A 13,709-nucleotide genomic window follows, 5' to 3' on the forward strand; every position below is an offset into this window, starting at 1 on the left:
CCCACCCCACCCCTGCACCTACAGCTTCATCGCCTGCCGGGACTCTGGCCTGGCTCGCGGGGCACCCAGGAGGCCACGGCCGCGGCTACCAGGGCTCGCAGCCCCCGCCCCGGACGGGACGCGCGTCCAGCGCGCCGCGCGAGGGTCCCGCTAGGGGGCGTCGTAGGCCCCGGGGTCCTCGGGGTGCGCCGCCGGGCGCGGGGCCCGCCCCCAGGGCGCCTCTAGAGCGGAGGGGCCTGCTTCTCCCGGGACTCACACAGTGGGCGGGGAGACGCCCCCAACCCCGGCTGCCCCCAACTCCCCCCTCCTCCCCCCACCCCCGGGGCTCAGCGCGCGACGCTAGCATTCTCCACGCCCCAAGACACGGCCCGGCGGGGTAAACTGAGGCTCGGCGCGCGGCGGGGCGCCCCGGTCACGCGGCCCCTCGGCCCGGCGCTCGGCCGGGCTGTCGCAGCGCGGCCGCCTGAGCGCCGCGGCCCGGGGCGGGCGGCGCAGTGCGCAGGCGCGGCGGCGGCCGGGGACGCGCTCGGGGCGCGCGCGCGCGCGGGGCAGCCGGCGCCCCGAGTCGGCCCGCCGCGCCCCGCGCCTCCCGCCCGCGCCCGCCCGCCCCGGCGCCCCGGCCGCCGCCGCATGGCGCTGAGATGGCGGGGGCGCCGCGCGGCCGAGGCGGAGGCGGCGGCGGAGGCGGAGGCGGCGCGGGCGAGCCCGGGGGCGCGGAGCGGGCGGCCCGGCCGGGCGGCCGGCGCGGGCTGCGGGCGTGCGACGAGGAGTTCGCGTGCCCCGAGCTGGAGGCGCTGTTCCGCGGCTACACGCTGCGGCTGGAGCAGGCGGCTACGCTGAAGGCGCTGGCGGTGCTCAGCGGGCTGGCGGGCGCGCTGGCGCTGGCCGAGCTGCTGGGCGCGCCGGGGCCCGCGGCCGGCCTGGCCCGGGGCTCGCACCCCGCGCACTGCGTGCTCTTCCTGGCGCTGCTCGTGGTCACCAACGTGCGCTCGCTGCAGGTGCCCCAGCTGCAGCAGGTCGGCCAGCTGGCGCTGCTCTTCAGCCTCACCTTCGCGCTGCTGTGCTGCCCCTTCGCGCTCGGCCGCCCCGCGGGGACCCTCGCCGGCGCCGCTTCGGGGCCGGCGACCGCCGACCAGGGCGTGTGGCAGCTCCTGCTGGTCACCTTCGTGTCCTATGCCCTGCTGCCCGTGCGCAGCCTGCTGGCCATCGGCTTCGGGCTCGTGGTGGCCGCCTCGCACTTGCTGGTCACGGCCACCTTGGTACCCGCCAAGCGCCCGCGTCTCTGGAGGACGGTAAGTGCCGCCGCGCGCCCTTGGTCCGGTCTGGGGCACACCTGCCCGGGAGGGACTGGGGACACTGGAAGCCCAGTGCGCATCAACTGACTGGGAAGGTGGGGAAACTGACACCCCGAGTGTGTGTGTGTGTGTGGGGGGGGGCGTTCAAGGTCACTCAGCGAGCTGAGGACGCAGTGGGGGGCTGCGAGGGCCCGCCTCTTTTCCGAGTTACCGTCCACAAAGCGCCCCTGGGTGTGGGGCGTGGAGACGCGAGCGTGGAGAGGGCAAGGATTGGCCCAAGGTCAGGCAGCTGGGGAGCGGCCAAGCAGGGCCAGATCCCGGTTTGCCGCTCTTGGGCGGCACACATCCCGCAGGAGGGACCGAAAGTGGGCGCGCGATCGGCTCCGGGGCGGGCAGGGCTCCTGCTGGCTGTGCGCACAGCTCCGGGCGCCTCTCCAGCGCGCCTGGACCGCGTGCAGAGTCCCCCTCCCGGCCTGCGGCACCCCAGGGATGTGGGGAGGGGACGAGAATTTGGGTCCTCTCCAGTCACTCTGGCACCCATTACGGACCCGTCTCTGGTCTAGAAAGATACGTCTGCCAAGGTCGAATGGGGCTTTGGTCCTTGCCACCCCCGCGCTGCCTTGGCCTGACCCAGGCTGGCAGCGCCTGAACTTTGTCACTGCCTTCTGGGCGGACTGGTGAGACACTAGTGGGAACAAGGAGGCTGCCACTTCCCCGGGGCTCCTCCCTGGGCCCCAGGACCCTGGAGGCTGGAGGCAGATGTCTTTGCTGTGTGGGGCTTTCAGAGCTTGGTGGGGGTGGGGAGGGGTGGGGGTGGGGTGGGGGAAGTGCAGCCCAGCCCAGCCCACAGGGGCTTCGAGGGCCCCCGAAGGAGGGTTTTGTTTCTGTCTCTGGTGGCGTTTTGGCAGGAGGGTGGGGGAATCCGATGAGGTGGGCAAGCCCATCCAGGGAGAGAATGTGGCAGATGGAGGAGGTGGGGGCGATGGGGTGAGGGGAGCTGGACAGAGCAAGCTTGGGAAGAAGGAGGAGGTGAGGGAATCAGACAGGGGAGTCTGGGGGGGTGCCCAGGACCAGGATCCACCACCCAGGGACTGAGGGATGGGGATGCAGGGACCACCCAGGGACCGAGGGAGGTGTCCCCCCGAAGGGGATGCAGGGGCCCACATGGTCAGAGGGGCTGTGAGCACAATGCTGGACCTGCATTCAGGCCCAGAGAGGCCAGCACGTGGCCGGGGGGGGGGGGGTGGTGAGGAGGAGGGAAGGGGGGAAGGGAGCTGGCAGAGAGGCTGAGGTGCGGGGGGGGGGGGGGCAGGAAGGGGCTTGTGGAGGTGGGGAGGAGAGAGGGAGAAAGTAGGGGTGAAAGCCAGAGACAGAGGTAAGGCAGAGAAAAGGGAAGAGGGCCAGAGGGCTGCCTGCATGCAGGGAGGGGAGGGGGTTCCTTCCCACAGGGCTCTCCAGCACACCTCCCTCTGGCCTCTCGTGGGCAGCATGTGGCCCTTGCTTGACGGCCTCAGGAGGTGCTCCTGAACCCCTCCCCCGCAGCCCTCCCCACCCCTTGGCTGTCTGGCCCCCACAGCCAGGCCCCCCAGCGCGACAGCCTCCCTGCCAGCACAAGAGGGGAGGCCCAGCGGCCAGGTCAGCCCCCGGTGGTGCCAGTCCCGAGCTGACCTGGACAGGCCCAGGGCCAGGGCCACTAGGGTTCTGGGGTACCCGAGGTTCAGTCGATTCAGTGAAAAGCTGTACTATTGTCTTTTTCTGAAACAATTTTTTTTTACGTAGCTTCCGCTTGTTCCTTTTAGAGAATTCAGGGAGAGGAAAGAGTCTGCAAAGGTGCCTTGGGCACAGGGAGCTCTGCCCCCAGGATGAGAGGGGCCCCTGCATCTGTGGGGGAGGGGAGCCTATCCAGGGAGCCCGGATCCTCAGGGGTTCCCGCAGCAGGGCAACGCACGCCCCCGTCCCTCCCAGGGCCTCAGTTTCCCCACCTGCAGGGCTGGGGCGCCGTTGGAAATCTGTTGGAACAGCTCGTATTCAGAGTCTTCTGCTTCCACTGTGTTTGGGCTTCTTCAGAATGTTCCTGTTCAAGTCTACAAACACTAGTGGTGGTGGCGATGTGGACAAACAGATGGGGAGGGTGCAGAGAAGCTTTGGTGAGGGCTTGGGTGTCCCCCAGGTGTGGACCAACCTGTCCTGAGGCAGCTGGGCAGCCTGGCCTGGAGGCGGGGTGGGGAAGGTGGGACCCCATGTGTCAGGCCCGTCCCCTGCTTCTTGCCGATGCTCTCCAGTGTCCCTGCTACCCTGCAGGGTAGTCGTGTGTGGATGGTCCTGTATTCCTCGGGGTCTGGTTCAGGGCAAGTGGAAGCCCTGGGGGCCGGAGGTGGAGGCCCAAAGGAGGCTGTGCAGGGGTGGGGTGACTGAGGCAGTCTGTGCCAGGCTGTTGGCTTTACTGCACATGCATGGGGTGTTCTGCGTGCTGGGGAGTGCTGCTCTGGGCACTGAGGGGTTCACGTGGGGGCTCCCAGAGCCTCTGCCCCTCCTCAGGGAGGCTCTGGGGTTTCCTGCAGCAGCCCTGTTCTGCCCTGCTGTGCGGAGCTCTGGGATGTGGCTCATGTGCTGTGGGGACCCTGTGGAACCCGGGCTGGCCCAGGCTGAGAGGCTAAGAGGACCCAGGAGGCCACGACTGCACAGTTGACATTGGGGCTGGTGCTAGGCCGCCTTCCCGGGAGGGGTGCCTGCTGCTGCCTTCGGGGCAGAAAGAGTTTAGGGACACGGTTTTATCCCCACCCAGCCCAGCCCCCAGGAGGAGCCCCTTCCTTCTTTGTGCCCCTGCTCCCTGCCCACTGGTTGCATCTAAACTAAGCAATTTGTTTTTATTTAACTGAGCAATGTGTCAGAATTGAAGGCATTTTGTTCCAGAACACCTGAGGTCTGCCTGGAGACCTGGGGCCCAGGTGGGGGTATGGGGGTGGGGTGGTGAGTGGATCCTGGGGTGCTGGGAGGGGTGAGGAGGAGGGAAGGGGGAGAGGACACATGTGCCCCCTGCTCCCGGTGGTGGCACTCAGGGACTCGAGGACAGAGTGGCCGCTTGGGGACTGTGTGTGTGCACGCCAAGGTGGAGGCCTTGGGGTGGTGGCGGGGAGAGGGGTGTGCCTGGAGGAGAGCGGCTGGCTCAGGGTGCCCCCACTGGAGGGCTCTGTGCGCCTGCCAGCCCCAGCTTCCTACCCCCCACGGACCCCAAACACCCACTTCTGGGCCAGGGTGGGGTAAGATTGCTGTAGTGGGCCCACATGGGGTCCACTGTGTTGTGCACAATGGTTTTGCTCGGTCGCCTATCCTCGTAAGTGAAATCTATTCAGTGTACTCCTCCCCCTCTTCTGAACCTCTGATAGGACCACAGAAACCACCATCCCCTCGTTCTGGCGAAGTGGGAGTTGGCCGGAATCCCCCTGTGTCCCTCCTCCAACTCCTCTGAGCTCTTGGGGGAACCCTAGTGCTGCTGGCAAGGGGGCGCCCAGGCCACCAGGCTGCTGATGCGCCTCCTGCCCACCACCCACACGCCGGCTCTTCCTCCTGCTGGGGGGAGTCTGTCCCTTCCTATGCCCCGCCCCCTTCTGAGCCCCTCCCCCGCCGGCGCTCCCTCCCCCTTCCCCTTGCCCTCATTTCCCTCCCCTGCTGGTCCCTCAGCCGCCTGGTCCCTCTGCTGCCACACCCCAAGGCTCCTCCCCTTCCCCTCCGTGGCTCCCCCCCCCCCACCACCACACAGCCCCCAGCACTGGCTCCCCGGCCCCTCCCTCCACAGGCCCTGCCCCTGCCGCCCTTTGGTCACAGCTGGGCCCTTACCAAGTAGGGCCCCTCCTCCAGCTGGGCACTGCCCCTGCTGGACCCCCTTGACCTGGCCTCCAACCCCTGCCCCCCCACCCCAGCCAGGCCCAGGCTGGCCCCTCTCCCCGCTGGTACTTCCCTCCTCCTCCCCCAGCTTGGCTGGGCCCTGTCACCTGTTTGCTCCCCTGCTGGTGCAGCCACCTGTCTTGGCTGACCCCTTGCTGCTGGGTGGGGGCTGCAAGGGGAAGACAGGTGGGTCCTCTTGGCTCAACGCTGCTGTGTGAAGGTGTCAGGGGGGTAGTGGGGTTCTCTGCCTTGGTGAGGAGTGCCCCCATGACAGCCTCCTTGTCCTCAGCGGCACCTCTTTTCCATAGGCCTCTGGTGGCTGGGCGGGGCTCAGCTCTTAGCACTTTGGGCTTCTCACCACCTGCAGGCTTACAGCCCTGACCGCTCTGTGAGCCCCCGGTGGCAAGGGGTGTCTCCCCCACGCCTCCAGGTCTGCGTCCTGTGGGCATTCCCCAGGGAACACCTGATTCACAGCCTGCCTGACCCCTGGGTCCCCTCCCCACAACCCGGCGTGTCCCTCGGAGACTCACTTGTGTTGTCCTCCCCCCTGGGCCCTAACCTGAAGAGGCACCTGGGATGGCCCACACTGGGGGCAACAGAATCGGCTGACCAGAAGCAGGGGCCTGGACACCTACGGTACCCACCCAGCTTCAGGCCAGGGCTCTGGCCTGCTCCCCTCAGGGTGGTCCCAGATGCTTTTTTTGCTGCCCCAGCATGTGCCAGGACCCCGGGACTGTGCGTGTGCTGGAGTCTGGCCCCACTGGTGGACTGGTGGAGGCGCCGGGGACAGACTGGGCACACTCACCTTCTCTGGATAGCTCTGCAATCCATGCCTGGGTGCTAGCCCCCGGGGAGGGGAAGGGGGAGGGGGAGGGGGCCCATGGGAACAGGTCCTCTCTCCAGGATTTGCAGTCTGCGGGGGACCCCAGTCAGCAACTGGGACTGTGGTCAGTGCTGGGGAGTTTGTGTGACCTTCGCAGGCGTATGGAGGGGACAGGGTGGAAGGAGGGCTCAGGGGGACTTCCTGAGGCCAGTGCTCCAGCCAAGATCCTGGATGGATGGCGCTGCAGCTGCCGGGCTGGGCTCAGCCAGGGAGGTGGGCGCGGAAGGACGTGGGTGGGCGCTGCAGGGCACGCCAGCAGTTCCGGTTTCTTTGGAAAACAGCACCAACACCCTTCAAGCCTTTTTAGCAGAGGGGTCTGATCAGGTTTCTGTTTGGGGGCCCCTGGGACGCAGTGGGGAGCAGGGGTCACATGAGTGGGCGTGGGGGCTGCTGCCTGGCCCAGACCAGAGTGGGGTTCTGTGGGAAAGTGTCTGCTTGCCACTGTCTCCACCTGCTGTGAATGCTGCCCAGCTGCCCTTTCCGGAACCCGGAGGCTCTCGGCGATACCCTTCTCTTGTCCCCCACCCCCGACGTCTGGAGGGCCAGGGCTCAGCGCCCTGGGGGACAGGTAACTGTGCTGTGTTCCTTCTGACTCAGAGCCCAGAACCATCCTTGTTCCGCTTCCCAACCCAGACGGGGTGGTGGGCTTGTGCGAGGGTGGGGTGCAGTTCCCGGCTGTGGGACCTCGGGCAGGGGACTTACCCCCGTGCCTCGGTTTCCTCCGGGTGGCTCCATGGCTCTGTAGGAGCGGATACGTCTTCAGGCACCTTTCGGTCTGCTGGTTGTGGCCCAGTGTTCAGTGGGATGAGAGCCACCTCTGGTCCCCACCAGCTGCTGGTGGCCTGGGACCTGCGCGTTTTCTCCGGCTCTGTGAACCCGCGTCTGGTCTTGGCCGAATGTTGGAAGAGATACCCCGGATGCTGGCGGCAGGCCATCTGTCCAGATGGAGTGTCCTCGGGGCGTGTCCCACCACTTCCTGTCGGTTGTGTTTGGGGGAGGGGGGCAGACCTGTGGCCTGGGTGACGACCCCCTATGCGGGCACCTGGGTTTGCACCGAGGGGCTGAGCGGGCCCGCAGAAGGGACCTTGCACACCTGGCGGTGCTGATCATGTGCATCCCCAGGTCTGGCACACGTGCACACACTCGTACATGTGCACACACTCACACATATGCACACGTACACACCCACACACATGCACCCACCCTCAGTACACACCCACACGTGCACAAACTCACAGTACACACATGCACACACGTGTACACACACACTTACCAAGTGCACATATACTCAGACATGCATGTGCCATGCACGTCCTCACACTTGTCCATGTTCACACACACAAAGACACCCACCTGCACACACATGGGCACACGCTTGGGGGTGCTCGCAGGGCATACTTATATTAATTAGTAGTACCGAGTTCTATCCTGAAGGACACGGGGCCCAGGGCCCTCTGGCTCCATGACCTCGGGTGACCTCACGGGGTGACCGCCCATGAAGTGAGCCCACCTGGGCTTTGCCTGGGTGGGGGGTCAGGTGAGAGGTTCGAGCGTGGGCACGAGTGACCAGGGGCGGGATGCCTGTGTCCCCTCCCCTCTGTGTGCTCTGTGAGTGCAGTCCAGGCAGGGCCAGGCCATGCTTCCGGGGCTCACATCCTGTGCTGCCCCATGCGTGGGGTGAGGGGCGGGCCCGTGTCTGCATCCTCCCTGGATTCTTCTCTGTTCCCAGGACCCTGGACCTAATTCTTCTGGATGGGGGGGAGCAGTGACCCCGGGGTATGGGGGGGGGCAGTGACCCCAGGTGTGGGGGGCAGTGATCACGAGGTGGGGGGGTAGTGACCACGAGATGAGGGGGCAGTGACCCCAGGGCATGGGGGTACAGTGACTATGAGGTGGGGGTGCAGTGACCCCGGGGTATGGGGTGTGCAGTGACTGGCTAAATTTTGAGGTGCTGTCTCAATAGGCACAGACTTATTTTTGGTTATTTTGGTGTGTGTTACATCCCCTTCCAAAGCCCCCACCCCCCCACCCCCCCACCCCCACCGAGAATGCGGGCTCTCTGGGATGAGATACATCCAGCAGCTTCTTTCCTGTGTCACCGCCTGCCTCCTAAAGCCCGAGTGCGACCCTGGGCCGGGCACAGCCACGTGCATGTGGACTGCGCCGCCTGTCTCGGGAGAAGCCTCCAGCTCACTGGGCCATCCAGGTGTGGCCCGCCTCACTGCGGGCAGTTCTGTCTGGGCTGGATAGTGCTCACCTGTGCAGGTGTTGTCCCAGAGGGCCTGCCGGATGGCTGTGGCCATCTCTTTCCTGTGGGAGCTGTCTCCGTGGGCCCACTATGAGCGCCCCCGGCCCGGCCCAGGCCTCTTTGGAGGCGACCCCAGGATGGGTGGGGTCTCCACTCATCGTGGCCGGTGATGCCTCCTCTCCCCTCCACTCGTGGCCTTCATCCCAGGGGGGCTCACGGTGACCTGAGCCCACCTCCCTCCTCATTTCTGCACAGTAGGTGCTAATCCACGTGGCCACCATTTCTGGCGCACCTGCGGCCACGAGCTCAAATAGTTCCCGGGGAGAGTTAAAAATCCTGAACCCTAGGAAAATCTCCGGACTGGTGGGTTTGCGTCATCAGATGGGCTGGACATGTGAGAAAGCTACTCTGTGGGAAGATGTGGGGACCTCTGGTCCCAGTGGTTGCCGTGGAGGGGGGAGCCCTGGGGCTCCCCAGGCAGGTGCCCCTACCCAGTCTTCCCCAAGTGTGCCTTCTCTCCAAAGATCCTGTCTCCAGAAACCCGTTTGAGGGCTCCCCTGCGCAGAGTGGGGACGGTGGTCTTCTGGCTGGATGAATGGCCTCGCAGGGCATCTGGACATGCAGTGTGGGCACCAGCTTTGTCGGTGAGGATGCCTCTGAGATACCCTGACTGTGGTTGGTTAGAGCCGTGCTGCCGGGACAGAGCTGTAGTGTAGACATGGGGAGGGGGCTTTCCGGGAGGAAAGGGGAATGGGGATGGGGGACCGGCTGCCCTCAGCTGCTGGCTGCACGTGGGAGCAGCCCCCCGGGAGATGAGGACAGAGGACTGCTTGGTCACCTTGACAGATGACACCGCAGCGGACTCCTCGTTCATGTTTGGGGTCTCTCCCCGAAGGTGGGAGGAAGGAATAGAAGAGGACGGGAAGATCTCAGAAGGGCAGTCCCTGTTTTCTTGCAGTTTTTATTTTAAGGGCTGGGGTCACCTTGCGCTTCCTCTAGCAGGTGGGTGCTGGCCGCCTGCATGAGCCTCTCCAGAGGCCTCCGGTTGGCTCTAATGGTCCAAGCGCCCCTCAGAGCCCGGTGTTCCCGGCTCCCTCCTGCAGCACTGACTCTTTCCCGACCTTGTGTCCGGCCAGAGGCCAGGGTCTCTGCCGCGGTCTGGATCTTGCATCCAAGTCTGTCTGTCTCAACAGTCTGCTCACACCCCTCTTGCAGCCCTGCATTGTGTGCACTTCCTGACTCCCCAGGACTTGTCACTGGGTCCTTATCCCGAGTCCCCTTGTCCTGAGGCCATCTGCTCTCAACAAGCCCAGCAGCACTGAAGCCATGGGACCCCCAAGGCCCATCCAGCCCCCCCCTCCCCCCCCACCCCGGGATCTGGGGATGGCTCAGTGGGAGCTGGAGTTCATGCCTGTTTGGAACGTGACAGTCACTCCTGGCTGTGTGTCAGCCTCTGTGCACCGTGTCCTTCCTGGTAACTGTGGGCAGTGGCAGGCTTAGCCTCGGGGCTCTGTAAACTCTAGGAGTAGTGCGTGCCTGGCCTTCTGCACTCCGGAGTCACCTCGGGGTCTGCTGTCTCCAGGTGGTCTTCAGATGCTTCCCACCTGCTCAGGGGCCACACAGCTCGGGTCCCTGTTTGGCCTCCACGTTCCTCTTACCTTCGGCCTTCAAGGTGTGGCCCACCCTCAGCAGTGGCCTGTGGTTTTTATTTTTTTTAATTTTTTTTTAAATTAAAAAAATTTTTTTTCAACGTTTATTTATTTTTGGGACAGAGAGAGACAGAGCATGAACGGGGGAGGGGCAGAGAGAGAGGGAGACACAGAATTGGAAACAGGCTCCAGGCTCTGAGCCATCAGCCCAGAGCCCGACGCGGGGCTCGAACTCACGGACCGCGAGATCGTGACCTGGCTGAAGTCGGACGCTTAACCGACTGCGCCACCCAGGCGCCCCAGGCCTGTGGTTTTTAAAGGGTCTTCTTGGATTAGGTTATTTATCTCGAAAATTTTCGGTGATCGTGAAATTCAAGATGATCCTTCGGTCAGCACAGCCCACATCACTCTGGTGCATGCATGCAGCTAACGGTTTATGTAACAAATACGTGTGCAGACGGGGAGTGTACCCTGGGCAGGGGCAGGGGGCCGTGTCCTGTAGGTAACAGGGCTGGCCCGCAGGGGAGGCACCTGTCCCTGAGCTGCGGTGTTAGTGGCACGGAGAGATTTGGGAGCAGGCTGGAGGGGCCCAGGCTGCCGGGTCAAGGCCTGGCTCTGAGATGCGCTCAGAGAGGCCAGAGGCGGTGGCCAGGGAGGCCTAGTGGGGACGCCAGGCAATGAAACACAGGCCAGTGCACAGAATTCCTCATGTGTGGCAGCTGCTCACTTGACAAGGGCCAGAGAAGGTGGCCCTGCCAAGGGCGTGTGATCCCAGCTCGGGGCTGTGGGGGGGGGGGGGGCTGTGCTTGGCGAGCCCTTCTCTGTGCTCCCCAGTGATGGTGGATGTTCTGCTTTGCAAGCTGGCTGTGGGGACACGAGGGGTGTGGTCAGCACCTGCACCAAGAGAATGACAGTGAGGCAAATGATGGGAGAGGTCCCAGTCGTGGGAGACGCTGTCTGTTGTGGTGTCCTGTGTTTTCACTGTGCCCCTGACTGGCAGAGCGGATGCCTGGGGAGCCCCCTCCCGAGCCTCCTGGGGGAGGGGATGTAGACACAAGGTGGTCTCATGCTTTTTTTTTTTTTTAACGTTTATTTATTTTTTTGAGACAGAGAGAGACAGAGCATGAACGGGGGAGGGTCAGAGAGAGGGAGACACAGAATCTGAAACAGGCTCCAGGCTCTGAGCTGTCAGCCCAGAGCCCGACGTGGGGCTTGAACTCACGGACTGCGAGATCATGACCTGAGCCGAAGTCGGCAGCTTAACCGACTGAGCCACCCAGGCGCCCCGGTCTCATGCTTTTTGATAGCTGCCTTCCCACCTTTGCCCTCCGGGTGGTGGCCCTTAACCTCCTGGGTAGATCTGGGGCTCTGGTCACTGCAGGAACCGGTCTCATCTCCATGTGCCAGACCCAGTTCTGTCCATTTTTAATCCACCTCCGACTCCACTCAGAGCCTGTCTCCTCCAGTTGGTCACAGCCGGGGGGAGGGGCCTGCCTGCCGTGGTGGACAGCTCCACCCCTCCCTGCAGGCGCCCCCTCGAGGGTCTGCAGGTGCCTCTGTGGTGTGGCGGTTCGCTGCTCGCCTGGGGGCCGTGTGCACCTGTCTCCAGGTGATCCGTCCCTTTCCCTGAAGAGCCTGTCTCACTCGCTGTCTGCCGGGATCCATGGGGCGGGTCTGCTTTGACCCATCGCCGCCTCCCCGGGAACACGGGAGGGGCCCTGGGCGGCTTTCCCTGCCGCTCTGGCCACTGGCGCGCTGCAGTCTCCGCCGGCAGCCTTGTGCCCCGCTGATGACCCAAGGCTGTGTCTCTTTGTTAACATCAGCATCCGTGGAGCTGACGGGGCGGGAATAGGACTTCTTGCTGAGGCAGCGAGCCGGGCGGTCCTGTGGTTCCTGTGCTCTGCGGTCAGGTGGGATCAGGACCTGCGATACGTCTGAGATGCTGTGCCCTGCCTTTTCTGCAGCGAGCGTTGCCATGGTGGATGGCTCCGGGAGGTTTGCTTGTTCGCGGTGATGCTGGCTCCCTGACCGGAGACTGCTTCTCCGTGACCCACGTGCATTACCGGCACAGGCGGGACCGAGGGCTCTGCACCACTGTCACTCTGCAGTAATTCCCGTGTCACCTTGGACAGACCATTGGCCTCAGCTCCCGTCTGAGAAAATGTGTGTGACGGGGCTGGTGTGAAGCAGGGTGGGCCACGTGTGCCCCTGAGCTGAGCTCACACACACATTTTCATCTCCCAGAAGTGCTTCGATGTAGGTGTTTGATTGTCACCCCTGTTGGCCCATGAGGTCCCCGGGGTTCCTGGAGCCGCTTGGCCTGTCTAAGGCAAGGAGACCCTGCCAGCCCAGCCTGGAGTGGGCACCAGTCCAAAGCCCAGCTCCTGTTGTGTTTGAGAGGATGGTTGGATGGATGGATGATGGACGGATGGTTGTTTGTATGGTTAGATGGGTGGATGGATGGACGAATGGATGGATGGGTAGATGGATGGGTGCGTGGGGCAGGTGTGCTGAGGCTGGTGCGCGGGGCGGGTGTGCTGAGGCTAGAGGTGCAAGACTGCAGGGAGAGCTCTGCCCTCTCCCGCCCAGGGCTGGCACGTGCTCGGTGCTGGCATGTCTGGGGAGCCCATGTCTGGGCGAAGAGGGGTCTCTGGGCCCAGGCCCCTGTGGTACCAGGGACTCCGGAGGTGTGGGCTGGGGGTCTTACTCACTGAGCCCCCTCCCCCAGACCCAGCTGGAGGAGCACTAGAGGAACTGAGGCAGGAGCACTGCACAGGCACGAGGCCCAGCGCTCCCGTGGGCAGCATCCCAGGGCGTGACCTGGGTCGGGTCGGGGTTAAGGAGCCGTGAGGGCAGCAGCCGTAACGTGCCTATGGCGCCATGAGGCAGGCGCCTGCCTGCCTGGAGGCCCTGAGCCCCTAGGAGTGAGCAGCTGGAACCCGGGGCTTGGGGGCTGGCTTTCCTTAGAGCAGGGAGGAGGCGAGTGGGGACTGAGGGCGCTGACCACTGCAGGCTGGCCCTTCGGGGAGGCCTCAAACCCAGAGAGTGGCTGGGAGGGGTGGCCAAGAGGGGTAGCCGCATTGGAGCCCCCTCACTGGCCAGCCTGCAGCTCTAGGGGTGCTTGGTCTGGACCCCGACACGCCCTTTCCCTAGCTTGGGTCCATTTGGGCCACACCTGCCAGCAGGTGACCTTGTCACTGATGCTGATTAGGGGGCCAGCGTGGCCTGTTGTGTCACCTGCCACGGGACCCTGATCCCCGGGGGTGGGAGTGAGTGAGGGACGCAGGAGAAGCAGGTAGGCAGGTGTGTGGGGGGGCATGGAGGCCTCTGGCCATGTGGGTGTGGATTCCCCCTACCCCAAGATCTCTGCCCCCACCTCACCCTGCCTGCCGGACACTGACTCCTTCTCCGTGTGAGGGGTTTCAGCAGTGTGGACAGGGCGGGCAGGCACTCAGTGACTGGCCTGTGGGGCCTCAGTTTCCCTGGGGGGGGCTTCCTGACTGGAGGGAAGGCGTGACAAAGGTGTGTGGAGAGGGGTGGCCCTGCATGCCCCCCCTCTGCTGCCCACCTCTCCCTTAACCAGATGGTCTACCCCTCAGCCCGTGTTCCGCCCCTGCCCCAGCCTCACTAGGGGGACAGCACATTTTCTGAGTCCTGCTCTGGGCCCAGCTGATGCCTTACTTTCTGGAAAAGCTGTCTGCCACCTGTGAATGTGGCTTGCTTCCTGGCCCTACTGCCGGGCTGTCTGT

General features: G+C 64.6%; 1 protein-coding gene across 1 annotated transcript in view; it reads left to right on the forward strand.

The window, feature by feature from the left end:
* Window positions 1-641: 641 nt before the first annotated feature.
* The window catches only part of ADCY1 (adenylate cyclase 1), a 112,060-nt gene continuing 98,992 nt past the window's right edge, over window positions 642-13,709 (forward strand). Inside the window, exon 1 of the mRNA XM_047850384.1 lies at window positions 642-1,292. Within this exon, the coding sequence (XP_047706340.1) occupies window positions 642-1,292 (651 nt within the window). The remainder of the gene's footprint in view (window positions 1,293-13,709) is intronic.

The sequence above is a fragment of the Prionailurus viverrinus genome, chromosome A2, assembly GCF_022837055.1.
Source record: "Prionailurus viverrinus isolate Anna chromosome A2, UM_Priviv_1.0, whole genome shotgun sequence".
Taxonomy (NCBI): Eukaryota; Metazoa; Chordata; class Mammalia; order Carnivora; family Felidae; genus Prionailurus; species Prionailurus viverrinus.